The 25,872-nt window shown below is 36.2% G+C and overlaps 4 protein-coding genes across 18 annotated transcripts; 2 read left to right on the plus strand and 2 right to left on the minus strand.

Moving 5' to 3' along the window:
- Positions 1-1,332: 1,332 nt before the first annotated feature.
- Positions 1,333-12,178, plus strand: mier3b (mesoderm induction early response 1, family member 3 b). 2 transcript variants are annotated; one of them, XM_026269278.1, is made up of 13 exons: positions 1,333-1,396; positions 2,133-2,157; positions 2,527-2,672; positions 2,797-2,931; positions 3,017-3,140; positions 3,252-3,325; positions 5,782-5,854; positions 5,944-6,089; positions 6,201-6,282; positions 6,368-6,462; positions 6,545-6,672; positions 6,759-6,910; positions 9,341-12,178. In XM_026269278.1, the coding sequence occupies exons 1-13, from the start codon at positions 1,388-1,390 to the stop codon at positions 9,781-9,783; spliced, it is 1,632 nt and encodes a 543-aa protein (XP_026125063.1). In that variant the 5' UTR covers positions 1,333-1,387; the 3' UTR covers positions 9,784-12,178. The 2 variants fall into 2 exon arrangements, with proteins under 2 accessions (XP_026125063.1, XP_026125064.1); XM_026269279.1 differs by having other exon boundaries at positions 6,371-6,462; positions 9,341-9,783.
- Positions 12,179-12,313: 135 nt separating this feature from the next.
- On the minus strand, positions 12,314-14,882 carry kgd4 (alpha-ketoglutarate dehydrogenase subunit 4). Of its 11 annotated transcripts, XM_026269294.1 has the most exons (6): positions 14,723-14,837; positions 14,424-14,498; positions 14,157-14,222; positions 13,332-13,395; positions 12,882-13,090; positions 12,314-12,709 (listed from the first exon to the last, which is right to left on the minus strand). In XM_026269294.1, the coding sequence occupies exons 3-6, from the start codon at positions 14,205-14,207 to the stop codon at positions 12,692-12,694; spliced, it is 342 nt and encodes a 113-aa protein (XP_026125079.1). In that variant the 5' UTR covers positions 14,208-14,222; positions 14,424-14,498; positions 14,723-14,837; the 3' UTR covers positions 12,314-12,691. The 11 variants fall into 11 exon arrangements, with proteins under 11 accessions (XP_026125079.1, XP_026125076.1, XP_026125078.1 ...); XM_026269291.1 differs by lacking the exon at positions 14,424-14,498 and having other exon boundaries at positions 14,774-14,882; XM_026269293.1 differs by lacking the exon at positions 14,424-14,498 and having other exon boundaries at positions 14,755-14,864.
- Positions 14,277-21,022, plus strand: cenph (centromere protein H). Of its 3 annotated transcripts, none has more exons than XM_026269284.1 (10): positions 14,277-14,352; positions 15,567-15,692; positions 15,817-15,872; positions 15,959-15,995; positions 16,085-16,153; positions 17,652-17,708; positions 17,785-17,848; positions 17,974-18,025; positions 20,068-20,225; positions 20,316-21,022. In XM_026269284.1, the coding sequence occupies exons 2-10, from the start codon at positions 15,577-15,579 to the stop codon at positions 20,400-20,402; spliced, it is 696 nt and encodes a 231-aa protein (XP_026125069.1). In that variant the 5' UTR covers positions 14,277-14,352; positions 15,567-15,576; the 3' UTR covers positions 20,403-21,022. The 3 variants fall into 3 exon arrangements, with proteins under 3 accessions (XP_026125069.1, XP_026125068.1, XP_026125067.1); XM_026269283.1 differs by lacking the exon at positions 14,277-14,352 and adding an exon at positions 15,128-15,316; XM_026269282.1 differs by lacking the exon at positions 14,277-14,352 and adding an exon at positions 15,129-15,296.
- pola2 (polymerase (DNA directed), alpha 2) lies at positions 20,886-25,851 on the minus strand. 2 transcript variants are annotated; one of them, XM_026269276.1, is made up of 19 exons: positions 25,719-25,851; positions 25,346-25,467; positions 24,799-24,923; positions 24,585-24,670; positions 24,422-24,479; positions 24,105-24,214; positions 23,711-23,904; positions 23,472-23,560; positions 23,151-23,303; positions 22,867-22,929; positions 22,706-22,760; positions 22,499-22,623; positions 22,345-22,383; positions 22,177-22,250; positions 21,983-22,091; positions 21,701-21,807; positions 21,508-21,564; positions 21,255-21,381; positions 20,886-21,154 (listed from the first exon to the last, which is right to left on the minus strand). In XM_026269276.1, exons 2-19 carry the CDS (start codon positions 25,425-25,427, stop codon positions 21,002-21,004), a joined length of 1,806 nt encoding a protein of 601 aa, XP_026125061.1. In that variant the 5' UTR covers positions 25,428-25,467; positions 25,719-25,851; the 3' UTR covers positions 20,886-21,001. The 2 variants fall into 2 exon arrangements, with proteins under 2 accessions (XP_026125061.1, XP_026125062.1); XM_026269277.1 differs by having other exon boundaries at positions 25,346-25,461; positions 25,719-25,835.
- Positions 25,852-25,872: the final 21 nt, after the last annotated feature.

Consider the following 25,872-nt stretch of genomic DNA (forward strand, 5'->3'; position numbering starts at 1 on the left):
AAATATATATATATATATATATATATATATATATATATATATATATATATATATATATATATATATATATATATATATATTATTTTTATTTATTTTTTTATTTTTTTCAAGTTACTGTATGGTCTTAGCTTTAATGAAACAAAAAATAGTTTTTAAGTCAAACTTGATAAACGATAAACGTGAAAGTAAATTGAAGTAAAGTAAAAGTAAAGTGAAGTTTTAAAGGGATGTAGGCATTGCTAGGAGGTTGATAGGATATTTCTTGTTGTTTCTAGGGCATTGCTGGACAGCATATTCATGAGCATAATTCAATGTGGCAATGAGCAGTTCAATCATATACTGTGGAATGTTAATTGTTATTTAGATGGATGTCATCAGAGATCTATTAATAATAATTGTCAGTAGGCCTTATGTACATACAAATATGATATGTAAGATATACTGTTGCCTTATGCTTATTGCTGCTAAGCACTTGTTTCATAATCAATTAACTTTGCACTGTAATCGAACTGAAATAACTGGAGCCGAATAATGAATCATTGTATGTTTGTTACATAACTGATGAACTGCATCATTGAAACAGTTATTGGACTAAAATGACTATTGTCCTCTGTAGAGCTTTACATCTGAAGTTTAATGTTAAATAACTTACGTATTTTGCAACACTGTTATTTTCCCGTTTATTACTGCAAAGCTTATTTGAAACCTCTGTATTGTATAGAGCTCCAGTAAGCAAAACAAAACATTCTTCCGATGACGTTAGTTTCAAAGTGGTGTTAAAATATTCACAAAACCTTGGCATAAAAAAAAGTTATTGCACTTTTTTATTTATTTATTTTTAATGAAAAGTTTCAGTCGGTCTACCTTAATGTTTTTAAAATGTCAACTTCATTTACATTTGAATTTGAGAGAACATGCAAAAGTAACGTTAACTTCCTATAATGTTTCCAAAACGAAAAAAAGTTTATATATATATATATATATATATATATATATATATATATATATATATATATATATATATATAAATAAATTTAAGCATTTAAACCTGGACATTTTGAGCGTTCAAAATTATATTTGCTATAATTAATTTTATCATAATACCTATTCATAATTCATAATCCTTATACCCATCGTTATACACAGGTTTTGCAAAAAGCGAATGTGTATGACAAACTTGTATATAAATATACATATGTAAATCTCAAAGCTAATTATCAAGTATAACCCATAAAGAGGTCAATGAACAGCCTAAATCTAAAACCCGGTTTATTTTAAAGTTTAAACCTGTTCGAAAAGTGTTCCAGTAGTTCTGAGTCTTTCATTGGCTCCCTGTGTATATCCGGGTACTGCAGCACAGCCAACCTATGAGGCCAAAGACACCAATATGGCGGAGGTAAGCTGGATAGCTGGAAAAAGTATTCGATTTTAAATCCATCTCTTTAACGATTTACTGTGATAGTTGTTGTTTTCGTTGATATATATGCGTAAAAATAGATCCTGGTATATATACGCCGGGGTTCATAGTAATAATTGTGTGAAACCGATGGTAGTAAACCGGGTTTAAATGAAGATTGGTCTATCAGGATCGGAAAGGCCTCTGAATCTCATCCCCGTTAGCTCACAGGAAGAAAAAAAAACAAACAAACAAGATATATTCGCCTGTAATTGATACATTACTCGATATAATTGTCATTTACATGACGCATTTGATTTTTTTAGGCTTCATCCTGTTTTAATATAATGCATGTTGGATATTAATTTGCTGGAAAGGTTTGTTTATGGCGCGAGTCGATGGGTTTTTGCAGTGTATAGAGAGGATGACAGCAGTCGAATCGAGATGATGGCTGTTTGGTCTGTGTCATTAATGTTTTTTTGATGCATTGAGAAGTAGTTAAACGTTTTTAATTTTTATGAGGACAATATTTATAAGCGATACAGGCTTCTATTTACATTGATGTACATTTACTGCCGTGTTGTTTTACTATTAATGTTGGCGCGCAAACGATATAAAATGTAATATTCATTCTGTTTTATGTTTTCTAATGCTCATCATTGCACTGTAATGTATTTTGCATAATGTAATAACCCCCCCCCCCCCCTCCCCTTTTTTTATTTGTCTGTCTGTACAGGCTTCCTTTGGGAGTTCGAGCCCTGGTAGGCCACATTTTCCTTTTTTTAAGTGTATTATTGTTATTGTTATTATTATTATTATTCGCATTATCATCATCTTGGTAGTATTGAAAATAATAGTTGACCAAACAATATTTTTTTTCAATAGCCAATAGTGAATAATGTAAGGATATACAAAAAATTTAATTAGATACAATAAAATGTGCAAAATATTTGTGTGCAGCGAACATTTATTGTACACAATATTTACCCAAAATTTTCAGAAAAATACTTTAAAAAAAATGTCTAACCCATTAAGTAATTATAATCTTTTTGGTTGCTTGGCATTTTTACAAATTTTCTATAATGTTCTATTTAACGTTCAAAATCAGTCAATTCATTTTCCTCCCCCAGTTGGCTCATTGTCCTCAGAGGATCACGACTTTGATCCAACAGCTGAGATGTTAATTCATGAGTATGACGATGAGAGAACTTTGGAGGAGGAAGAGCTTTTGGAGGGAGAGAAGAATTTCAGTGCGGAATTGTCAGACCTGGAGAGGGTAATGTATATTCATAACAATCCACTATTTCCTCATTAAAAACTGTATGCATCGTGTTGCAACCTCCGGATAATAAGGGCAATATTTGTGCGTTGTGACACATTTCTTTTTTTTTTTTGGATAGGAGGGGAACATGCCAATCGAGGAGTTGTTAGCTATGTATCGTTATGAGGCGTCAGCCAGTATGGGGGCGGGATCTAGCATGGACAGTTCCTCTGTTGAACTAGCTGATGATCTGCCTGACATGACTCTGGATAAGGTAATTGACATGATTTTGTTTCAGATCCAGGGGAAATTGTCAACAAAAATTATACGATAAAATCACTAATGGTGTTCTGTTGCAGGAGGAGATAGCAAAAGATCTCTTGTCAGGAGATTATGAGGAGGAGACCCAGTCCTCTGCTGATGACCTGACCCCTTCTGTCACCTCCCACGAGGCCACCGACTTCTTCCCTAGAACACTCAGATGTGAGGAGAAACATTACACTCTTTTACTAGTACAGTTTACATGTCTTTATATAATACTAAACTGTCAATGTTTCCTCTATCACTACTGAATTTTTTTATTTCTTTTTCTAGCCAACGCAATATATGATGGTGATAAAGAATCGGAGGGGGAGGAGGATGGTGTGAGCAGTGAAGATTCTAGAAAGGTTAGTCTCATTGGGTCTCATTCACTAATAATTGCGTACAATTTTCTTACTCATACGCACATTTGAACTTCTCAAGAGAACTTTCCGCCTAATTCACAACACGTGCGTATGCACATGAGCTTGTTCTTAAACTCGTTCTTCTGTTAGTGAATTTGGAGTCTTCTAAATGAGCGCCCGCGTGCACGAGGTTAGTAATTAGCATAATTCACGCCCAAACCAGCTCCATATAAGGGCTTTCCACAACAAGGCACTTGTACATAGAAAGACAATTATGGCACCGAAACAAAAGACAAAGAAAAATAACTTTAACGATAATGAACGTGAGGTTTTGCTGTCGGAGGTGGAAGCCAGGAAAAATTTATTTAAAAGTGTATCCACTGGCATAACGGGCACAGGTAAAAAAAGAAGCATGGGTTATAACACAAGCTTGGAGATAAGGTGGTATAGGGTGAGAGCGGTTGGTGATGTGGCTCAGGAGTGGTTCCAGTGAATTGCATAAATCAATGAGGACTTCTCTGGGCAACCTAAAGCGTCTGAACAGCCATTCGTCACTCTCTGCGAACATATCTGTGCGCTCTCTAAAGACGCGCCCTTTCCTTAGAGCACGCGCCGCGATGTCTTTAAGCAGTACCAAGTGTGCCATGCCTGTAAACACAAGATGAGACACATTAATCACCGTTTATATAAGGATAGATCATGTGATTGTTGTTTGGACCTCTAAAAAAAAAAAAAAAATATATATATATATATATATAAAAAAATTAGAACTCTAATTATAATTTATCAATAACATCTAATTATATGTAGGGTTCTTAACACATGCTTATAAGGCCCCGGTTGTACATGATTATTGCGTACGTGTGGTATAAGTTGTTCTTGAATCTTTTCGTACATTTAGAATAAATTTTAGTACGAAAGTTTTTGATGAATCATGATTTATTTGTGAAAACGTGCGTACGCACATTTCACGTAAAAATCTGTGCCTACGCATATTATGTGAATGAGACCCATTATTCTTTCAATTAGGGCTGGTAAGTTAACATGTTAATTAGATTAATTTGGGTGAAAAATCTTTATGAATGCATTTGATGCACTTGCCCCGCCCCAGACCTATGTGGGTCTGGGTCATGACATTTCAGACAGTTGACAAATATGAGGCAGGGCAACAAAAAAAATCAAGATATGGAGCAAAAATGCCCCCTGTTTGAGTTTGTCTTATATTTAAATTATTAAGGATAGTTACGCTAGTCACGCGCGCAATGGTCTAAGTACATTATCACACGAATGCAAATGTGATCTTATTCAACAGTTCAGAAAGTAAGAAGTTAATATTTGTGTTATAAGACACAGTGTTGTCTGTTTTGCTCAATCGTGCCAATGAAAATATAAAGACAAAGCAGAACTGTTCTTCCCCGAGCAACACATAATGCACATTTTGAAAGAATTGGGTGAACCATTTGGCGCACTGAACCATTTGCCATAGGTGCGTTGGATTTGAAGCGGCGCTGCACGGATCTGTTGTATAACATCAAAGTACTAAAAGAGTGAACAAAAGCATAAGTAGCCGTCTGCTCTCTAAGCTCTTGTACTTTGATGTCACATACCCATCGGTCTGATGGTGATGATCTGTTTTAAGTTGAACAAGCCCAATGATTCAATACATTTGATCAAACAAAATATTTCTTACTGAAGCTACTTTTTGTAATGTTTGATGCTTTACACAACAATGACTTTTGGGAGTAATTTCTCAGCCAAATTTGTGTGATGTGTGAATTGACATTCAGCCAAGTATGGTGACCCATTCTCAGAATTTGTGCTCTGCATTTAACCCATCCGAAATGCACACACACAGAGCAGTGAACACACACACACACACTGTGGGCACACACCCGGAGCAGTGGGCAGCCATTTATGCTGCGGCGCCCGGGGAGCAGTTGGGGGTTCGATGCCTTGCTCAAGGGCACCTAAGTCGTGGTATTGAAGGTGGAGAGAGAGCTGTTCATGCACTCCCCCCCCCACCCACAAATCCGTCCGGCCCTTCGATTGGGAGTCCAACCCTCTAACCATTAGGCCACGACTTCCCCAATTAATTTTATGAATGCATTTGATGCACTTGCCCCGCCCCAGACCTATGTGGGTCTGGGTCATGACATTTCAGACATTTGATGTGCAACTTATTAGATCAATTAATTGCCACATCATGTAATTAATTCTATAAAACATTTTAATAGTTTACCAGCTCCAATGAATACAGTCGCATCGAAAACAGTGGTAAAAAAATTTCAGCATTGTTTAATGACACAGAATTTATTTGAAATAGAAATCTTTTGCTTCTTATGAATGTTTTTTTGTCAGTTTTGATTTTAATGCATCCTTGCTAAATAAAAGGATTAACTCAATTAAATCATTTAATTAATTAAAAGTGAATTATTAATAGTTTTTGCTCTAAAACACAGGAAATAATGGTCGGCTCTCAGTATCAAGCAGAAGTTCCAGTTGGGCTTAGCCACTATAATGATGATGAAAAAGGTGAGTTTTTTTAACTGAAATGATCTGTAATTAACTTTAAAATGATTGCAATAATTGTAAATGACCATTTTAATGCGTGTTGTTTAAAGCGTATGAGGAGGAAGATCAGCTGCTGTGGTGTCCTGACATGCTGTCAGAGAGTAAAGTGAAAGACTACCTCAAAGAAGCGCTGTCACAGTCTACAGGCGAAAGTACAGAAAATCCCACACCTGAACACATACGAGATAACGAACAGGTCTGTGCTCTCTAAATACTTTCTTTAATTAATATAGTTAATGTGGAAATATTGTGCCAATGTGAGAGGTGCTGCTATGGTTTTAATTGCTTTTTTTTTTGCCCTTTCTAGGCCTTGTTTGAGCTTTTGAAATGTAATTTTGACATCTGTGAGGCACTGACGCGACACCACAGTAATGTGAAGACTTTGAAAGGTAGGCTGTTCAGTACATGACCAGCTTGAAATCTTTTGTACCTGTAATGGCATAAATGTTCACTTCTTGTTTCTTGTTTCATTAGAAGAATCCCCACCATGGTCAGAGGATGAATGTAGAAATTTTGAACATGCGCTGCAGATTTATGAGAAAAACTTCCATCTTATTCAGAAACACAAGGCAAGTAACATTGCGTTTTTACACTTCACCTTTATCTTTTAGGTTTAATGTCTATTCTCATTGCTTTTACTTTTCTTTGCAGGTTCAGACCCGGACTGTAGCTGAATGTGTGGCTTTTTATTATATATGGAAAAAGTCTGAACGTTTTGATTACTTTGCTCAACAAAACCGATTTGGCAAAAAGAAGTACAGTTGTTACCCGGGTGTGACGTAAGTACTGAGATGTGTAATTATTAGTCCTTGTGCTTGTATGTAAATGAAAGTGTTGGGCTCAACTGTACTGGCTTCCTCTGCAGAGACCTGATGGACAGGCTGGTGGACGAGGCGGAGGGTCTGGCGGTGGACAGCTCGTCATCGGTGTGCTCAGCAGGAGCTGGGGGACGGATGGAGGCATCGGCAGAGCAACAGCTCGGCCTGCTCAACTCCATCACTGCCAGTGACCTCACAGGTGAGCTCAGCTGCCACGGTAGTCTTAGATTCATGAAGAAATGATTTTTATGAACCAGGGCTGCATTTCCTTTTTGGAAACACAGCCCAGTTCTTTAGATGAATTTCCTGAAAATCATGAAATATGTTTGGTTTGAATATAGATGGATTCTTAGAAAGTTAAAGGGTTAGTTCACCCAAAAATGAAATTATTAATTAGCCTCATGTCGTTCCAAACCCCGCAGATTTTTTTTAATGCTTTGATTTGAACGGAAACAACGCATTCGCTGTTCAGTGGGCACTCTCCAAAATGACGCACGGTTGACGCAGAGGAGACGAGTTGTTGAATAAAAAAGTGATTATTTTTGTTTTCTTCAAATACAAAAAGTAATCTAGTAACTTCGTAAAATTACAGTTGAACTCTAGATGTTACATGTATTATTTTAACGATCTCCTTGCTACATTTCTGGACCTTGATCGTTTTAATTACTTTTGCTGTCTATGGGAGGGTCAGAGAGCTGTCAGAATGCATCAAAAATATCTTAATTTGTGTTCTGAAGATGAACGGAGGTCTTGCGGGTTTAAAATGACAATGTGGTGAGTAATTTAATGACAGAATTTTCATTTTGGGGGGAACTATCCCTTTAAAGGAATCGTTCATGCAAAACAATATGTATTTATGCATAAAATAATTTATGTATATTTTGATAGGGATGCACCGGTTGACCGGCCAGAAATCGGAACCGGCCGGTTTTTGCTTAAAATACGCGATCGGCCGGTTTTTCGTCTTTTTTTCGGCCGATTTTTCCGTAAGTGGGCCAACGTGCACAGACTACATTGTAATCATTCGCTATCACGTAATTTGTGTGGAAGTATTTCGAAATCTGTGCGCAGAACACGGGCAGCACAAAATAAGAGTCCCTTTCCTGCTCACTGAAGCTGCGCGAGTGTATCTGTACCTGTTCGCGCCCTCCACAAGCGAAGACAATGAAGGATGTTCAGCTTCTCGCGGTTGGATGAGAAATGAAACGTACTAAACCGTACTGATTTTTTTTTTGTAAGTCGAACTTGCATGTTTGAAAAGCCAGAAGTAAACGTCAGTTCTGTATAGGATGATTATTTTTATTTTACCTTAAAATTATATCGACTGAATTTGATTTTAAAATCACACTGAAAAAAAGTCATTCATTCATTCAATTAAAAAAATTTAGGGTAATGATTCACATTTTTTTTTTTTTTTACTTGAGACAATAGTTATTTATTTTTCATTGGCTCATGTAAAATAATATAGATGTGAATCATTACCTTTATGTTTTTTTATGTATTTTTTTTATTGGATTAATGAAACACTTTGCATCTTTGTTTTATTCGCACCAACATTATTTGATTTTAACATTTTGGAATAATATTTATATAGCATACTTTTATTTAGTCTCACTTGAAAAGACCTTGTTTTAAATTTATAACCAAATTTAAAACTAAAATATTGAATGCTGATTAAGAAACCTCTTATTGAATGTGTGTTGATTGTGTTGTTTGAACTGTAGAACTATGCAGTTATTGCCTTTAATTTTGACAGTTAATCTTTTAATTTAAGGCCAGTTCTATGTAGTTTCAAACCAATTCAAAAACAAAAGGCTAAATGCTGATGTCTGTACCATCTATGTTTGTATTGAATGTAGGCTACTGTGCAGTTACTGCCGTTAATTTCAGATGGTTACGGTTATTGTTTTCAACAGCCAAAGGCCAGTTTGGCCTTTTAAATACCAAATAAAAATCTTGTTTATGCACACTCTCCTCCTTTCTTGTTTGTTGCTTAAAGATAAAAAAAAAAAAACGGAAATCGGAATCGGAAAGTTTGCTTGTAAAAAAAATCAGAATCGGCCATGAAAAATCATGATCGTGCATCCCTATATTTTGATATGAGAGGACTAGAGGAAACTGGAAGAAGTGTTGGATTATCGTAATGTTTTTATTATCCGTCTGCACTCTCGTTCTGACAGCATCCATATTGTTCCTTTAGCTCACGTGGTAGAGCATTGCGTTAACAAGTGCAAGGTTGGGGGTTTGAATCCCAAGGAACACATGATAGGAGAAAATTGTTAGACTGAATGCCTTGTAAGTCGCTTTGGATAAAAGCGTCTGCTTAATGCATAAAATTAAAATTCGTAAATTTAATTGATAAATTTATCCATTGGTAAGCAAATGATGTAATGCTTATCTACATGGCCTGAGGGTAAGTAAATTTTCAACAAATGTTTGATGGAGCATCGCTTCATTTAACTCCCATAATTTCATCATAATTTTAATAAAAATGTTAACATTAATTTACCAAAAATAATTTAGGTAGGAAACACTTTTAATGAATATAAGCAAGATTTTCTTTATCATACATCCCTGTTTTTCCTCAAACATATCTCAAAATTGCTTGCTTCCTTTTTGTTTTTTGCAGCCATTAGTAACAGCGTAGCAACCGTGTGCAATGGTCCAGGAGACATAAGCTGTTTAGACTCCCCGTACTTCCCACCTCTGGAGAGTTTACACCGAGGAGCCCTGAACCATGATGATCAGCTCAACTATGCTACAAATGGAGACGGCTGCCTCAACATGCTGGATTCTGGCTTCTACCGCTCAGACCTGGGCCAGATCAGTGTGTGCAGCACCAAAGACTGCGAACGGCCCTCCAAGAGGCTCAAGATGGGCCTTTCGGAGTCCTTCATCAACGACGTGTCTGTTACTAACCTGGACTTTGAGGGCAGACGCGCACATCGCATTACAGGTGCCACAATGGCGGTGTCTGTCACAGACTTCAGCAGCATAGCTAACACCGAAACCAATGGTTTTCTCGGCTCACATTCACGACACCACCATCACACTGCACTTCAGTCTGACTGACTCTCTTCTGCCATCCAGACACACATTCATCCGCTCACTGACTATTAGTTCTTTTTTCAATTAAAAAAAAAAAAAACCTATATATGAATATACTTTTTGGTCTTTTTTTTTTTTTTGTAATATGACATCAGTGATGTCTTTATTGTACAGAGCTAAGAAATCTTGATTTCTCAAGAGTTTAAATAGCCATTTATTTTTCTGGTCTTCAGATATTTAATATCCTTTTTGTCTTTGGTGATACACAGTTAAACCTAAATGCTGGAGCAGAGAGCCGTGGTCTCTTACTGTACTCATCCCAACCCCTGCATCTTTAACTTTTACTGTCTCACAGTGTTGTCGCTGTCACCGAAACAGCATCTTTTGTTGTTGATGTTTTAGGATTTTTCATGTATGTGTGTTTGTTTAAAAACCTGGTACTTTTTTTCAGTGTTTACACCACCCGAGATAGACTAAGCCTTGGGAAATGTAGCATTTTATATATCAGGAAACTGGCTTTTGTAATTGAAATTAGTGATGACTGATGCTTTTTCTCCTATTTTCCCCCCTTTTATATTTTGCTTAATTCTTAAGTAGCATGACTGAAATGAACACCGATTGAATATTTCTTGAACTGCGCACTGTAAAAAAAATGTTTTTCTAGTCCCCAAGTTTTCTTTTTGCCCAATATTTGGCCCTCAAATAATAATGTAAGCTTCAATATCATTATATTATAAATTGGCTCTATAAGGCAGTCATCTGCACTTGACAGTATTATCATTAGTTGTGTGTAAATATTAGACTGTGGAAAGTGATGTTTATGATTCCCCTTTGAGCTACTGAAGCTATTTAAATGCTACTCATTACTACCACAGGTTATTCTGCTAGTGCTCTAAACTGCAGGCGCTTTAGTACAGATTAAACCAGTGTTATTTTTATTTTCAGCTATGCATTATGTATATCTTGTAGCTGCCATGGGTACTTAAAACACCTGAATATTAATTGAGCTAATTGTTAATCACTCTTTATGTTAAGCTCACTGTCTTAAGTTCTTTACCATTGTTGTATATTGTATGCATGAAGCAGATTGGACTCTTGTTGATCCTTTTGACATATAATTGCCAAAAAGCAGTCAGCTTGCCGCGCTGTATCAAAACCGATACTTGCCTCAGAGTTTGAGTCCTTCCTGCTATTTGCATTTTGAAATTTACCATGGAATTAATTTGTATACTAAAAGCCCTGACTTTAACTAGGGCAATGCAGAATGATGAAAAAATGGTCTTATGGCAATAATATGTAGATATGTATAGGTTGTTGTACTTCTTTAAGTCTTACAATATTCATAGCTTATTTTGGTCTTTGTTTTGTTTACTGCAGTAAGAGACGTCAAAAAGATGCATGCTGATTTTTATTTTGTTTGAAAGAGAGATGAAAAATTGTAGAAATGGAAATAATTTATGGACACTCCCATTTAAACCCATTTGTTCATCTCTTTGCTCAGTAGACTGAGGAGTTTCATTTGTTCACCGTGATTCTTACTCCTGATACTTAATGGCTGCTATTAGTAATGTGAAGAGTCTATTTTCTATTGAAAGCACTGCAGTTGCAATTATAAGTTGAGTTGAAAGTCTTGTGCATCTACATTGTTAATAGATCGAGAAGTACTTGTTAGTAGCATGTTTGGAGCTGCGAATACAGACGATGATCAAAATGGGTGCCATTATTCCTTGACGGGGGTTAGAAAGCATTACAAAGTGTTTTACTCTGTCAGGTTTTTTTTTTTTTTGTTCAAAATATTTTCAGTATCTACATCTAGCAGAGAACTTTATCATGCTCAACAAACAAATGTAGTACATGGTGCTCATATACAAAGTTTTAATTTTCATACTTTTAAGTGTCTGCTCCTACTATTATGTATTAGTACTTTTTTATAAATGATACAGTAAATTTCAGCTTTGCTGAAGTACATTTATCCCCAAATATTTGCAGATTGTTTCGATTTAAAGACAAACTAAAATAACAGAATGTACTGGTTGTTTTGACCTTTAGAGTTAAACGTTTTACAGTTTCAAAATATTGAGAGAAGTTTAGTGAATTGTCCTCAGAGGATTTGGGTGTGTGATTGTGCTTTATATATTTAATTTAGAATTTTAAAGGAATTATTAAATAGAGGTTTTCACAGCGGGTGAGAGGGGGTGACTGGTCAAATTTGTGAATAAAACCAACAAATCCTATAAATGTATATCCATATACACAGACAATCATAAGTAATTACAGAATTATTCAGATTTCTCTAATGTTTATAAAACATGTACATATAATTGTATTGCTTTTTGTTTGGTTTCTCATTATTTTGTATTTTTGTTGTACTTTATTACTTGGTGTAAAAAGCTCCAGAAATAAAAGCCCTGGAAACAAATGTGTGGTAATTTGACTGACAATAACATGACATCCCAGCCAAGTATATATATATATATATATATATATATATATATAAAACGGATGGTTATGGCTAAATAAAGCCAAAAAAAAACTTGGAACAAGCTTTCCAAAATTGTATAAATATTTTAATTGTTCAGTTTCACAATACTTCTAGTGATCCATTTTGTTTAGACTGGTAGAATATCCTGGCACTCAGATTAGTGCCTTTTTCTGAATCCAGAACAAATAATGCAATGGAAGAGGAAATTCATAAACTCCATTTATGATGGTCATTAGAGGTGCGCGTTTTAATGTAAATACAGAGCACCTAAATAATGGAACAACCAAGCACAGGCTTTACAGCTGTCAAATAATATGTATGTACAATAAATCTGTAATTTAATCAGTTTGGTTTGCTGTATAACATATCATGAACTCTTATACTGAAAAAAATATCAGGCAACTGATTTTGACAAAAGAATCTGATTGAATGAACCGGACCAGTCAACAGTCACTCTGGCCCTCCACGCTGAAAGAAAGAAAAAAAACTATTATCAGTGATTTGATCAGTTTCATGTCCATTTTAGTTTACTACTCTTGTCATAATTTTGTCTGTTTAGCTTCAGAACAGTTTAACAGAATATTTAATCAAAAACCCAAAATGTTATTTACTGTCATTTCAAATTAAAGTGAACAATAACCTGGATGTACTCCATTTCATCTAACGCAAGGGTTCTTCTGCGGTATTTGTGAGGGAGATCTCGAACTACATCTATGCTGTCAGGGGTGCCGGGCAGACGGCTGACAGGTCCCGGTGGTCTGGGTGGAGGTGATACTGATGCTGTAGGTGGAGGTGCGGATGGGGAGATCGGTGGGAGACTGGCTGCAAGCACCTTCAGTGCCTCTTGTACTGGAAATACAGCACACGGAAAATGTGTTACCAACAAAGAAGTGGTGAGCAAGCTTTAATGTTTGCTATCATGACACAAAAAAAAAATTATTGGTTGTCGTCTTAATTTTACTGCACTTTCTATTATTTTGCATTCTGGAGACTAAAATTTCTAATGTATTGAACAAATAAAATTAATGTAGCTCTCAAAATAATGGACTAGCTAAATTCAATGACAGCATCATATGGGCTTGTTACTGACCGTTTGGCCTAGGGATGCCCTTCCGATCTGGAAATTTAATTAAAGGTGCATGAGGTCGCACAACCTGCAAATGAATAAATCTAATGAGAGTAGTAAAACAAAACAGGTGTGCACAAGTGACTTGTCTACAAGGTTTTAAAAAGGTAAATGTCAGACTTTCCAACCTTTATTTAAGACCTTAAGATTTTTGAGACCTTTCCCCAACCCCTAAAGTCTTGTTTGAAGTGAATTTGTTCAAATTAAAGAACAAATATCTGCTAGTGAGCTCAGAAAATAAAAATAAAAGGAAAAAGTGTTTTCACACCCCAATGATAGATATTTGTTCTCGTTTTAATCATAAACCGGTGTCATTATGTTCACATTTCAGAAAACAAGACTTCATATCTCTATTTTGCATCTTTCAGACACCAAAACATAATGCTTTATACTTTTTATATTTTTCAGAATATATGTAACATTCAATGACATGACTGACTTTTTATAAAATGTTTTAAGTCTTTACATTTTTGGCAAAGTGAATTCAAACTCTTTAAGTCTTAATTAACCTCCAGAAACTCTGTATGTATGCTTCGGCTGTACTCAATTCTTAATGTGCTCTTGAGATGGCATTGGGGTTTACAGGAAAGAAATATACAGAGGAGATACTTGGTTTGCCCACAAGGGCATATGTCAAACTAGGGGAATCAATGCGTTTTGGTGAAGTAAAAACGCTCAAGATCAGAATTACTAAATCCTTGGCAGATAAGTGATCATCGTTTCAACAACCCACCCATATGAACGAGATGTCACAAAACAATCAGTGTACAAGCAGAAGCGAGTGTTTACCTGCACGACCCGACTGGCAGCTGCCATCTTGCCACTCACTTTGCTTCCCATGACGACATCCAATCACTGCTTCCGGTTCAGACGACACAGACAACAGCACACAGTGAATGCATTAGCAACCTGAAGAGGGCGCGGTAGTATTATAACTCAACGCCGCAAAAAAGCAGCGATGGGAAGTCAGACGAGGGCATGTAATGTAAGGACTATAATTAAAGGACCATTAATGCTTAAATGTTAACTACAACATTTAATAACTAAAATCGTTACCTTTACTGATAAAGTGCGAGTCTACAGCAAAGAAGCGATCACATTACTGAATCATATGGAATGAACTTGAAATGGCTGTCAATTCACGGACAAGTAACGTACATGTGAATTTATCTAATTAATGAGCTTTGATATCAAACATCAATAAAACATTACAGAAGCAACACGCTGAGTGTTAGCAGGACGAGCTATGCTATTCATCACAAGCTGTTCTGTCTTTAAAATAACGTTACATTTCAAATCTAGAATATAGAGCCACGCTCCATAATAAGCACAGCAAACATAACTTACAGTCTTACCAACAAGACGCTATCTAGTATTGTATTATAACCTTATTTTCCCATGCTGACCTCCGAAACACAGTAAACACTATTCTGACTCCTGATGGTGCCCTGTGACGGCTCATGCTTAGATGCAGGTGGGCGGGGTTTCGTGGATCACCGTGCTCACGTGACAGTCAGATGACGCCAAGCTTCAGTTGTAGAGCAGGGAGGGATACTGGGCATGCGCACACCAATACAGCGTCATTTTTTGTCACACTGAACTACAATATATATATTTTTTTAATTATTGTAGGGGGTAGGTTTAGGGTTGGGGTATGTATAGACGTTAATAAAACACAGGTAGAAGATTCATTTTCATTTCATTGTTCGTTTCCGGTCTTCTAGCAAGATTCATCACCCATGTGCCTAGGATATACAGTAGGTGGCGGTAATACACCTAAGGAGTGAACGGCCATTGAACAAAAAGAAGAAGAAGAAGACCAGTTTGAAGTCGCGCGGCTTAGAGGCTTTGCCTTACAATTTTAATAAAGTAATATTAGTAACCAAAAGCAGCGACAGAAAGAAACGAGAAGTGACGATAAGTGAAACGGAAAGTTGTTTAAATACTTGGTTGGTGTAGTTTTTTAAGTAAACAACTGGGAAATCAAATGATTTCAATGTTTATACGTCGCGGGAGAACATTGGACATATTCAAAGCTAATTTGACAGCCGTTATTGATGCTTTAACCCTCTGTTGTTATCAGTTATCCATTTTGTATCGTAAATCTAAAATAAAATCTGTATACGCTTTATATCTAGGCTCTGTAAAACCTTCAACCGAAATTTGAATAGGATTTGTTGTGTTTTTATTTCTACACAGATATACAAAGATGAGTCTCAGTAATCGCGATGAACCCTCTTCAGATACAGATCCAGCTGAAATAAACAACAGTGTGCCTGATACAGCAGCAGCTTCTGAGGGGGTGACACCCACTCGCTTATTAAAGTGATTTTCCATTATTGCATTATTTTTATCTTCTTGCACCAATACGTGGAGCACTATATACACAATATGTAAGTATAACTATACTCAGTCTGTTTCTTGTATGTCTTGTTTTTTTTCTCCCAAGAATGAAAGAAATAATGGAAAATCAGTGTTTTGAAATGAATGTTAAAGTCAGCATGGGTGAGCTTACATTTATGCTTGAATAAACTACATTTATATTGACCAAAATAATTAACGTAATGCTAATTATAGTGTTTGTTTCTAAGGAAAACATAAAGAGTCATATGAAGCTGATGCAGACCTGTAAGTGTGTTTGGGTCTATGAATATGTATGTTTGTACATATACAATATGTTACAAAATAACCTGATGTTCATATATTTAAAACTATAGATCCAAGTATGAAAGTGAAATAGAGAAGGCAAGACTCTCATACTTCAACAAAACACTGGTATTGAACAGGTAAAGATGCTGTGGTATCACAATTTTTTATTTATTATTATTATTATTTTGCAATCCAGTGTCCAGCTGTGTCCAAATTAGGGATGGGCATGATTAATCGACGATCGATAATTGATCGTTAAGATTTTCCTCGATCTTGTTAATTTGTTATCGATTAATCTAAAGCATTTTTTTAATCTAATGCAGGTTGCGTTGCGTAGTGCGAGTCTTCAAGCAATTAAATGAATTTCACTGTGTGGCAGCAATTAAATATTTTACCACCATGGGGCAATATTTGACACCCTACTCGGTTATCTGTGATCTTCCGTTTTGATTTCAAAGAATAATCATGAAGATGTCACGGCGAAGTGTGGCGTGGGACCATTTTGATTTAAAAAGCGAACTAGTTAACTGCAAACATTGCGATGCCGTGTTTAAGTACAACACGGCCACGACTCAAATGATGTACCTATGCATCCCGGCAAATTTTCATGAGGCTTTAACCCTTTCGAGTCGATTAACGCATATATGCGTTTTGAGTCATTTTCTCCTGATAACCCCTGATAAATTACACTCTCAGTTTTAATCGTACAGATAAGAGCAATACATCAATCGAATCTGTAAAGGGTCTAGTTTTTTTTGGATACAGACATAATAACAAAAAACCTTTGTGCACTTATAAAATAAAGATAACAAACAAGGTGCGCTGTCTACAGTCTTTGTCTCCGCTGATCGTCATGTACAAACATTTCATTAAAATGAACCGTAACTCCGTGAATACTCAACGAAGAGACATGAGAGAGATATCTATAGAAAGCCTGGAATGTCTACTTTTAAACTAAACAAGTGCTAAACAAATATTCTGAGATAAAGTAATCCATATGAAAACAACGCAATGTCTGTTTTTCATATCTTCCTTCATTATATTTAATGTGACCACGCCCCCGCGCTGAACGCGCTAATCAGATTCAAACTGAAGCGCGCGGCTTGAATACGCCCACACAGAAGAAAAGGCAGCGAGACTGTTCTTCAAGTTTTTATTTTATTTTACTGTTTGCTTCGCGATGAGAGGACTAAGACATAATTCACCCCAAAAAGATGTGATGTGGTTGATGATTTGAGAAATGGATTTCCTCAGAAAAAAGAATGAAGCACTTTATTCAGACTCAAAACGCATATATGCGTTAATCGACTCGAAAGGGTTAAGAACGCCTGCTAGCAGCTGCAGGTTCCGCTGCTTTAGAGCACTGCATATGCACGCGGATATATGTTCGGTTTGCCTGAACGTAGTTTAACTGTCTGCCACAAGTTGATCTTGTAATAAAGGTCTCACCGAGGAAAAACACGCTGTATTTTTGTATTCATTGCATTTTTTTATTATAAAAATTAAATAATTAATTATATTATAAAAATATTAATGATTAATCGATAGTCGATCGTTAATTCTCCCGACGATCGACTAAGAAAATTTAATCGAATGCCCATCCCTAGTCCAAATTGATTCTTTGTTTTTGTCTAGAATGCAGATTTGGAACGTCATCACTGAAAAGATTATTCAGAATGATGCAGATGCTGAGTGAGTGAATCCTAATATAAATACAACTGATGTAGTCTGATATTCAGTTACTGTTTTAATATTTCTCATTGTACAGGGCACTTAAAGAACTGACCCGTCAGAACACTGAGATCTGTGAAAAGACCATGAAAATTTTAAAGGTGGGACATTCCCTGCTCTGCTATGTTTAAGAAAGAGCATAGTCATTTTATGAATAATTCAATTTCCAAACAATTTTATGGCCATATAATACTTAATTCTGTTCTTTTTTTCTTTTTTTTCAAAGGAAACACGAGAGCTTCAGGACCAGATCACAGATATCCAAAAGGAAAGACTAGGTACTTACTATTTTTAACCTGTTAACTGTCAGCCGACACCTCGGTGGGACCCTCTGTTTACTTCGCTATATTACAATTAAATCGTAATCTAATCATGACAAACTTTCCTTGGAAAGGTATATAGAGTAATAGAGATAGAGATTAATATTAGAGTAATAGAGATTTTACTAATCTTTATCGTTAAAAAAATTATGTAGGAAAAGTAATAGATTAAATCTCTATCACAATTTAGAAATCATCAGAAATTATATATCACTTGAAAACTTAATCTCAAAACGTATCCTTTGAAACATTTTTAAATCAAACATTGCATTACCATTAAAGTCAAAATCATGTATCATCAAAATCCTGTAACAAAATGTTTTCAGTCATGAATTATAAAAATGTAGGTTTTAGGGCTGCAACTAACGATTATTTTGATAATCGATTAATCTGTCGATTATTTTTACGATTAATCGATTAATCGGTTTATGTACTTATATTTTAGTTTTTTCAATTTTTTCGCCAAGTAAATTATTAATAAAGGGTCTTTATCATTCAGCATAGATTTTTAAGAGATTTTAACCATTTTGCATTGTCATATCCTCATCAAAAATATACCTGGAGTTGTTTTATTATGTTAGTAATCCTTTGTCGAACTCTTCTGCAATCAAAACACTGACCCATACTCTAGCAAAATACACAAGGAGATTTCAAATATTGTTTTCACCAAGGCAGTCCTTAGAGCTCCTAAAGTAGTTTAACATCCCAAACAAAGCTTAAGGAATCTTTGAGAACATATTTTCACGAAGTATAAGGATAAAACAGAATAAAATTGCAGTGCATTGTATTTTATTATTTACTGGGAAAAAGCTTTATAGCTTATGCTGTGAAATTGTAAACAATCCTTCGAAAAAAAGTGCCAATGGCATGAAACCTGAATGGAACTCACAATTTAAAGTAAAATCCATCAGAAGGTTGTCCAGAAAAAAAAAATTGGGACACACACAAAAAACCTGCTGTGTGAAAAAGAGCAGTGAATACTTAGAAAAGAAGTGCATTTTAAATATACTCAAACATTTACCTCTCTCATTCAGTCATAATTAGGCTGCAAGTCTGAATTATGAACTGGTAAACGACAAACTGATCACATAACATGTTTGTAAAGCTTTAAATGTTAACTGTTAAAAAGCAATGTTATCAGCTTTTACGACTAAACATTTGCAAACAACCTTGTACTGGAGGATCTGCACAAATAAAATTCTTAGGGGCCGTTCACATATCGCACCTAAAAACGCGTGGAAAACGCTAGTCGCGCCGCTTTCTCCTTCTTTCCAAAGCGCTCGGGCAGAAGCGCCCCTGAGGCGTCTGCCTTTGCTAAGCAACCATGACGTGCTCTCTCCATGACGTGCCCTCTCCATGAAGACCCGGAAATTTCAGCAAAGGATAAATGGATGCGGTGTGGACGCGCATCGCACCGCGTGCGTGTCGCGACCGAGTAGCTTCCATTATGAGAGTGCATACTGCGCGCCTAAATAGGAAATAACGAACTTGAGCACGCAAAAGACACGATATGTGAACGGCCCCTTAAACAGTTCAGTAGTGCAGAGTTTACAGGTTACTCTTCATTTTGAAGGCTCAAAGTAAAGTACTCCCACTTCCCGCTGAATGGTGCAGAGACGCTGTTCGGGAAGCACGTGACATAAAACGAGGCCAGCTATTGGCTATTCGCTACTTCACCTGCTGTACTGGCTGAGTAAAACTTCCGGTGGCTCATTACTGCCACACTTTGGTCACCGCAGATTTGAAATATGCACGAAATAAGCCGCTTATGGCAAATAAAATTTATTTAGCGATGAATCGATTACTAAATTAGTTGACAACTATTATAATAATCGATTTTAATCGATTAAATCGATTCGTTGTTTCAGCTCTAGTAGGTTTGGATCATACACTTTCAAGTCTATGTTAAAAAATGTGAGTGGCAGTTAAGAGGTTAATGAAGCATTTTCTGCTGCAAATTTGCAGTTTCATAGAAAATAAACTCATTCATGATTTCCTAGACCTGAAAGGACAAATTAAGAAGAAAATGCAGGAGATAAATGAGTTGAAACAGGTGAAGGAGAACCAAGGAGAAGTTCAACAGAGAGCCAAGGAAAGAGCAGAAGCAGTGCTACAGAAATACCAGAAGGTCACCACCATTTTACAGAATGTGTTGCGGGTATGTGGCTTCTCAATGTTTGCTTTTGTACATCTTCATATTTTAATTTACCTCGCTGTATTTTGAACCCCTTAAAAATCTTGCTTTCAGGGAATTATACTGGCCAGTAAAGTCAACTGGAGGGATGATCCTAAATTAAGGGACATTGCAATGGGACTAGAAAACATTCCCAACTAAAGACCTGTTTGAACACAGTTCTCCAGTTGATGTATAGACTTTACCTGTAAATGTGCTCACTGTTACCATGTTCAGTGTAATGTATATTTAAGCTTTTTATAACAGCTCATTTGAGAATGTTTTAGTAGCATTCTAAATGTGAGATAGATTAACTGATTTCACAAATTCATTTAATTTTTAAAATAAAGTTCAGACTGATCCTGTAATAAAGGTTTATGTTTATGTATAACCACATTCATTACCAGTTTTACTTCTGTAATGCCATGCATTTGAGCAAAACAGGTTATTCAACAAGTAAAAAGGCCAATTCCAATACCTGAATGGTTAGTTGGCTTTTGATGAACATTATCCATTAGCCTGATGTCTAAGTAAAGTCAATGATACAGAAAAGACATGTACTGATGTAATGTTCACAATAACACCAAGAATGTGCAAGAAAATTTTGGATTTTGATGACATGGTAACTAGACAAATGGACAAAACAGCCTTTAACAAAAAGTATTTTATTTTCCAGACACTTTATGCGAAAAGTTTTAATACAGATATAAAAAATACACACTGATTTAATAAAGTTTTAGCAGTGGGAAAGGTAAATTGTATCATATTTTCACCACCTGTCCTGCTATACATGGGCTCACCCTCTTCCCCTCCACCAGCACAGGGTTTGGCTGAATGAGCAACCTTCCGTAAGTCCCGCCCACCTGTCCTTTAGTGAGCCGACCAGGATTGACACACACACAGCCAATCACATCCTGAGAAATAATGCAAAATTAGTTTTCCAGTCAGAATTAAAATAATAATGAATAACAATTTGACATGGTATCAACGCATCTGAAAACGTGTGTGATTTACCTTGATGAAATACCGTAGTTCAGAAGGAACGATAAGAATATCAGGTGTGAGGTTCATTTGGCCGAATTGCTGAAACTTGTCATAATCCATGTTGACTTCCTCCACAGGAGGATACAGAGGATAGTAACTAAAAAAAACAATGAAATGAAATCTCAGGAATAGCAGAGAAGAGCATAGACAAACCACATTTTACAACTTATCACACCGAAGGTCAATTCATTTTAAAGATGAGAAATTAACATGCTTTACTAACCTTCTCTGAGTCAACATGTGTTTCATGATCCGCGAGAAACGATCTGTGCCCGTGCCACTGCAAAAAACACAATTATATCATAAATCGATGCTTGTGCTCACTCATTCCACTGGACATTAATGAAGTAATAAATTCACATGTCAGTTTTAGGTTGTTTTCGTGAAATAATTACTAGCTGGTCCATTAGCATTACCTGCTGATCTCTTCAGCTCCCAAATGAAACAGAATGTCTGTAGAGGTCAGGCCAAATGTCACATTACCAATGAGAAGCGTGCAGGGGTCAGGAGCCAAGGTCACTCGCTAGGGGTGGAAAATGTATATTTAACAACAAGAGTAGACCGAAACAGTTTAATTATTCCTTTTAAGCATTGAGACATTAAATAAAGCCATGTTTATATAATTAAGTTTGCCCTGAATCACACAAAGATAAAGAAGACGGCCAATTAGATTCAAATCATTTAGCTAATCATCTCACCGCTGAATCATCTTTGCTGAGGTTGGTCAGGTTGAAGGGTGGCTGAGGATAAATGTAATGATGTTGGACATCCCTCTGAGACGGCACAAACACTAACCTGCATCCCGACCTTTAATAAAAGAATGCATGCAATGAAAACAGCTGTACATTGTTAGCACTTCCTAAAGATGCAAAGAAGTAAATTATATACACACCCTTTGGTTCCTTCTACTATGCTGTCAACACATCTCTTGAAGATGTTTTCAAATGTTTCGGTTACCTGGTTTTTCTGTTGAAATGGTTGAAGATCAAATAGTTACATTTGTGGCAATGATGAAAACTGTTAATACAGGAATTTCAAAAACACACAAAATCTGGTTTACCTCAATCTGCTCATGTTTGGAATCAACAAAAGGCCCAAACTATAAGACAAGTAAATAGTTAATTACTAGTGGAAAATTTCAGATTTAAATAAATTGTAATAAAATGTTCCTAAAAGAAGTCATACTCTTATGATAAAGACATAGATATACCTACCAGAATGCACACGTCAGGACGATCTTTATTGATGATAGTAATAAGGTCAATCAGAGGGTCATAGGTCAGACTTTCAGAGGGGGTGTACGGTCCACATGCCATCATGACCATCACGGGGTCAGACACTGAAAATTAGTGTCATGAAGGGTTAAATATGAGCATTGATCTCAACAGGGAAGTTTTTTAATACATTTTCACTAATCTTACCCTCATCCATTTCTTGCTTTACTTCAGAAGGACAGTAAAAAGGCAGGGGAATACCCTGGTGGAGAAACAAATGACAGAATGAATATCATGACTCACAATTTAACAAATTCTTACTTAACCCAGACAGGTTTCATTTAAAAAGTGCCAATTGCGAGCGATACCTCGTATAGCTTGGTAGCAACAAACTTCTCCCCAGAGGGATTCATGCCTTCCATCACAACAACCTACAAGAAGAGATATATACAATGCTGCTAATATAGAGAATAATTAAAGATGGGGGGAAAATACATCCCCTGATACATAATGTTTGTCAAATTAAAAATAAAGCGAATTATTAATCATTCTGGTTCCTGAAAATTATATGTAATATAAAAATATTACTTAGTAATAAGATAAATACAAAAAGAAGAAAAAATATGCATCAAATAGTAGGTGTGTATCTCACCTGTCCAGGAAAAAGTGAGAACTCTTTGAGCTCAGACAGATTCACAGGCACCAGTCTGCCCCCCTGCTCCTGTCCAGCCTCCAGCAGCACAGACTGGGCATTGAGCTTCCCGTTACTGTCACAACACACTTGCCCCAGCACTGTGATGCTATCCTACAAGAGAGAGAGAGGGGGAAAAAATTTAATCACATCTAGTTAAAATAGATACCCACAGACTGCAGAATCAACTTTTACAGACAGATATTTTCATTTTGATCGCTTCAAAATATAGTTATTTAGCCTCTTTTCTTTATAATGTCCATGATATTGTATGTGCTGTACCTGAACAGGTAACGAAACTGGAGAGAATTCCTCTATGTTAAAATGACTTCGCAATTCCTCTCCGAGTTCTTCAATCTTTTCGGTCGAAACTATAGACAACATAGAGAACATATATAAATATCAAGAAGACAATCTTTATGTTTCATGCAACACAAACACAAATCTACATCCCGCCATGCAGGTAGAATTGTTATAGTAATTTTGGAAGAATCCACATCCAACACAATGCATGGCCTCACCATCCCGCACGTCTCTCAGTCTCTGGAACATGTATTTGTAGCTGCTGATGAGTGAATTCTCTCCTCCTTCCAGCATCTCAACCCTCACTGCGCTCTGTCCTTTACCCGTCCAGCGAGGACCCTGCACCGTCCCAAACGACGAAACCACCTCTCCTCGCCCACCACGCATGCCATATTTTTGAGAAGGGGTTGCACTACACAAACACATAGCACAACTTTATATTTATACATTAAATTGATTATATCATCTGGAAGTTAAAAGGTTACCATGCTTATTATTTTACACAGTGTCTTTAATGTAATTTCTGGAAGGTCAGTTTATTGTTGCATTGGTGATTTTTCCTCAGAGACCTCATATATTCAAATCTGAATACATGATTGATGATTTTATTACCTTGATGAAAAGCTGGAAGGTGACAGCAATAGACTGGGACTGGCGAGTCGGGCCACACCTCTCTTGGACTGAGGATGTTCTGGGGTGGTCAGCGCTCGCTTCTGAGAGCCCTGCAGTCACACAGAGATAGGAATACACTTACATTCCTGCTTTCTTATCAATCCAGTTTCCAAGGAAGCAAATTTCAATATACTGAAAATTACAGCATTTAAGCAGATCAAATAGAAAGTTACTTTTAAGAGCTGAGCTATACAAGATTTTCTATCTGCCCATCTACATCAAGTTTCCCATATTAATCTGTCTCCAATTGTTCTTACTTTGGCAGGCGTTGAATAGGAATCTAACAAGTTCTCCTCTTCCTCTTCTGCTCGGATTCTGTGTGACTATGCTAAGTAAATTACTTAGAGAATTGATAGTGAAAAGAAAATGCTAAAAATTGCATCAAATTTAACCCAGTGAAGGTTTCAACAATAAGGATACAGATCCTGAATAGAGTTAATGTCTCTTGTCTTGTTAAACTGGATCCCCTTTGATGAGCCTTTAGGCTTTTTCTTCTTGTTCAGTATCTGTAAGGAGTACAAAACCAGTACACAAATGAAGCGGGGAAACATAGGGTTTTTTATTCATCAAGACATCTCTGGAGATTTTAGAGTATCTGTGTTGCAGTTATCACGTTCTGTACACTTATACTAACTTCATGTTCAAACTGGTCCAGATTATCAAGAGTGAGAGGCAGCAGGTCTCTACTGTTGCTGAAAGCAAACCACTCACATACGATCTCTTCCCCATCAAGCCTGTGACACAGACACTGCTCCAACACTACAAGAGACAATTATTATAGCATATGACCATTGTAAGAGTGCAATCCAAATATATAAATTGTATTGTGTGTGTGTTAGACCCTCTTTGTGAAACCCAGGCTCAATATCTTAGAATAAGAAAACAACCATCAAATTTTGATTTCAACCATTAATTTCAGTATGAATTTCAAACTTTGACACGGTCTTAGTCAATAATAAATCATGATTACATTTTCACAGAATGTTATTTACTCAATGAAGGATGCTTATGTAGAAAACAGTAAATCACACACAAAAAAGGTGGGTTTTCACAGCTAGGGTCTTTCTCTTACACACACAAATTGATATATTATTTTTCTCTTTTTATATTTAATACATTCACTAAATTTGTATCTATAGTATTATATTAACAAAAAAGCATAAAATAAACTTGATATGTACTCTTATCCACAGTGTCATTGTTGAAGGCAATGTTGAAAGTGTCCAGTTCACACTTTATGTCCTCTGCAGTGACCGATGCCATTGTTATTGTCTTCTGATGCTCAAATATGAAGAATCTGTAACTTAAGAACAGAAGCAAGAGGATAAATAACGTTACATGTTCCGATCAGCAGTTTTCATGAATCGCAATTGTATCAAAGATAAATATTAGAGTCCAGCGAAATAAAACACTGAACTTAGCTAGCGCTAAACACAATAACTTGGCAACCTATTTTGCTTTCTATTGTTAAATAAATAAAAATTCGGCGGAAGATGAAGCTCGAAATAAGAAACTTATCTTTAACACAGTTTATATAGTAATATTAAGTATTACCTTCTATATTAACATAAAGAAATCAGCTGTCATTTCCCTTCTCAATCTTTGCATCAGGTTCGGATTGCCGCGAAAAAGAACCCGCAAAACAGCACTGCAAGGTCACTTCCGGTTCCGTCCTCCACGACGCTAGAGGGAGCTTGAGGCCGTCGAC

Source organism: Carassius auratus, chromosome 8, assembly GCF_003368295.1.
Source record: "Carassius auratus strain Wakin chromosome 8, ASM336829v1, whole genome shotgun sequence".
Taxonomy (NCBI): Eukaryota; Metazoa; Chordata; class Actinopteri; order Cypriniformes; family Cyprinidae; genus Carassius; species Carassius auratus.

What these genes read in the sequence shown, in the direction of transcription:
- mier3b (XM_026269278.1), top strand. An exon ending in ACATACGAGATAACGAACAG is followed by an intron (nt 6,090 to 6,200) that starts GTCTGTGCTCTC and finishes TGCCCTTTCTAG; the next exon opens with GCCTTGTTTGAGCTTTTGAA. An exon ending in CACTGCCAGTGACCTCACAG is followed by an intron (nt 6,911 to 9,340) that starts GTGAGCTCAGCT and finishes TGTTTTTTGCAG; the next exon opens with CCATTAGTAACAGCGTAGCA.
- kgd4 (XM_026269291.1), bottom strand. Translation starts at nt 14,207, where the DNA reads ATGGGAAGCAAAGTGAGTGGCAAGATGGCAGCTGCCAGTCGGGTCGTG. An exon ending in CTGCCAGTCGGGTCGTGCAG is followed by an intron (nt 13,396 to 14,156) that starts GTAAACACTCGC and finishes ATTCATTTGCAG; the next exon opens with GTTGTGCGACCTCATGCACC. An exon ending in GGGCATCCCTAGGCCAAACG is followed by an intron (nt 13,091 to 13,331) that starts GTCAGTAACAAG and finishes CTGTATTTCCAG; the next exon opens with TACAAGAGGCACTGAAGGTG.
- cenph (XM_026269284.1), top strand. Translation starts at nt 15,577, where the DNA reads ATGAGTCTCAGTAATCGCGATGAACCCTCTTCAGATACAGATCCAGCT. An exon ending in ACACCCACTCGCTTATTAAA is followed by an intron (nt 15,693 to 15,816) that starts GTGATTTTCCAT and finishes TTTTCTCCCAAG; the next exon opens with AATGAAAGAAATAATGGAAA. An exon ending in TATCCAAAAGGAAAGACTAG is followed by an intron (nt 18,026 to 20,067) that starts GTACTTACTATT and finishes ATGATTTCCTAG; the next exon opens with ACCTGAAAGGACAAATTAAG.
- pola2 (XM_026269276.1), bottom strand. Translation starts at nt 25,427, where the DNA reads ATGGCATCGGTCACTGCAGAGGACATAAAGTGTGAACTGGACACTTTC. An exon ending in TCTCACTTTTTCCTGGACAG is followed by an intron (nt 22,930 to 23,150) that starts GTGAGATACACA and finishes CTCTTCTTGTAG; the next exon opens with GTTGTTGTGATGGAAGGCAT. An exon ending in TCAGCAAAGATGATTCAGCG is followed by an intron (nt 21,808 to 21,982) that starts GTGAGATGATTA and finishes TTCCACCCCTAG; the next exon opens with CGAGTGACCTTGGCTCCTGA.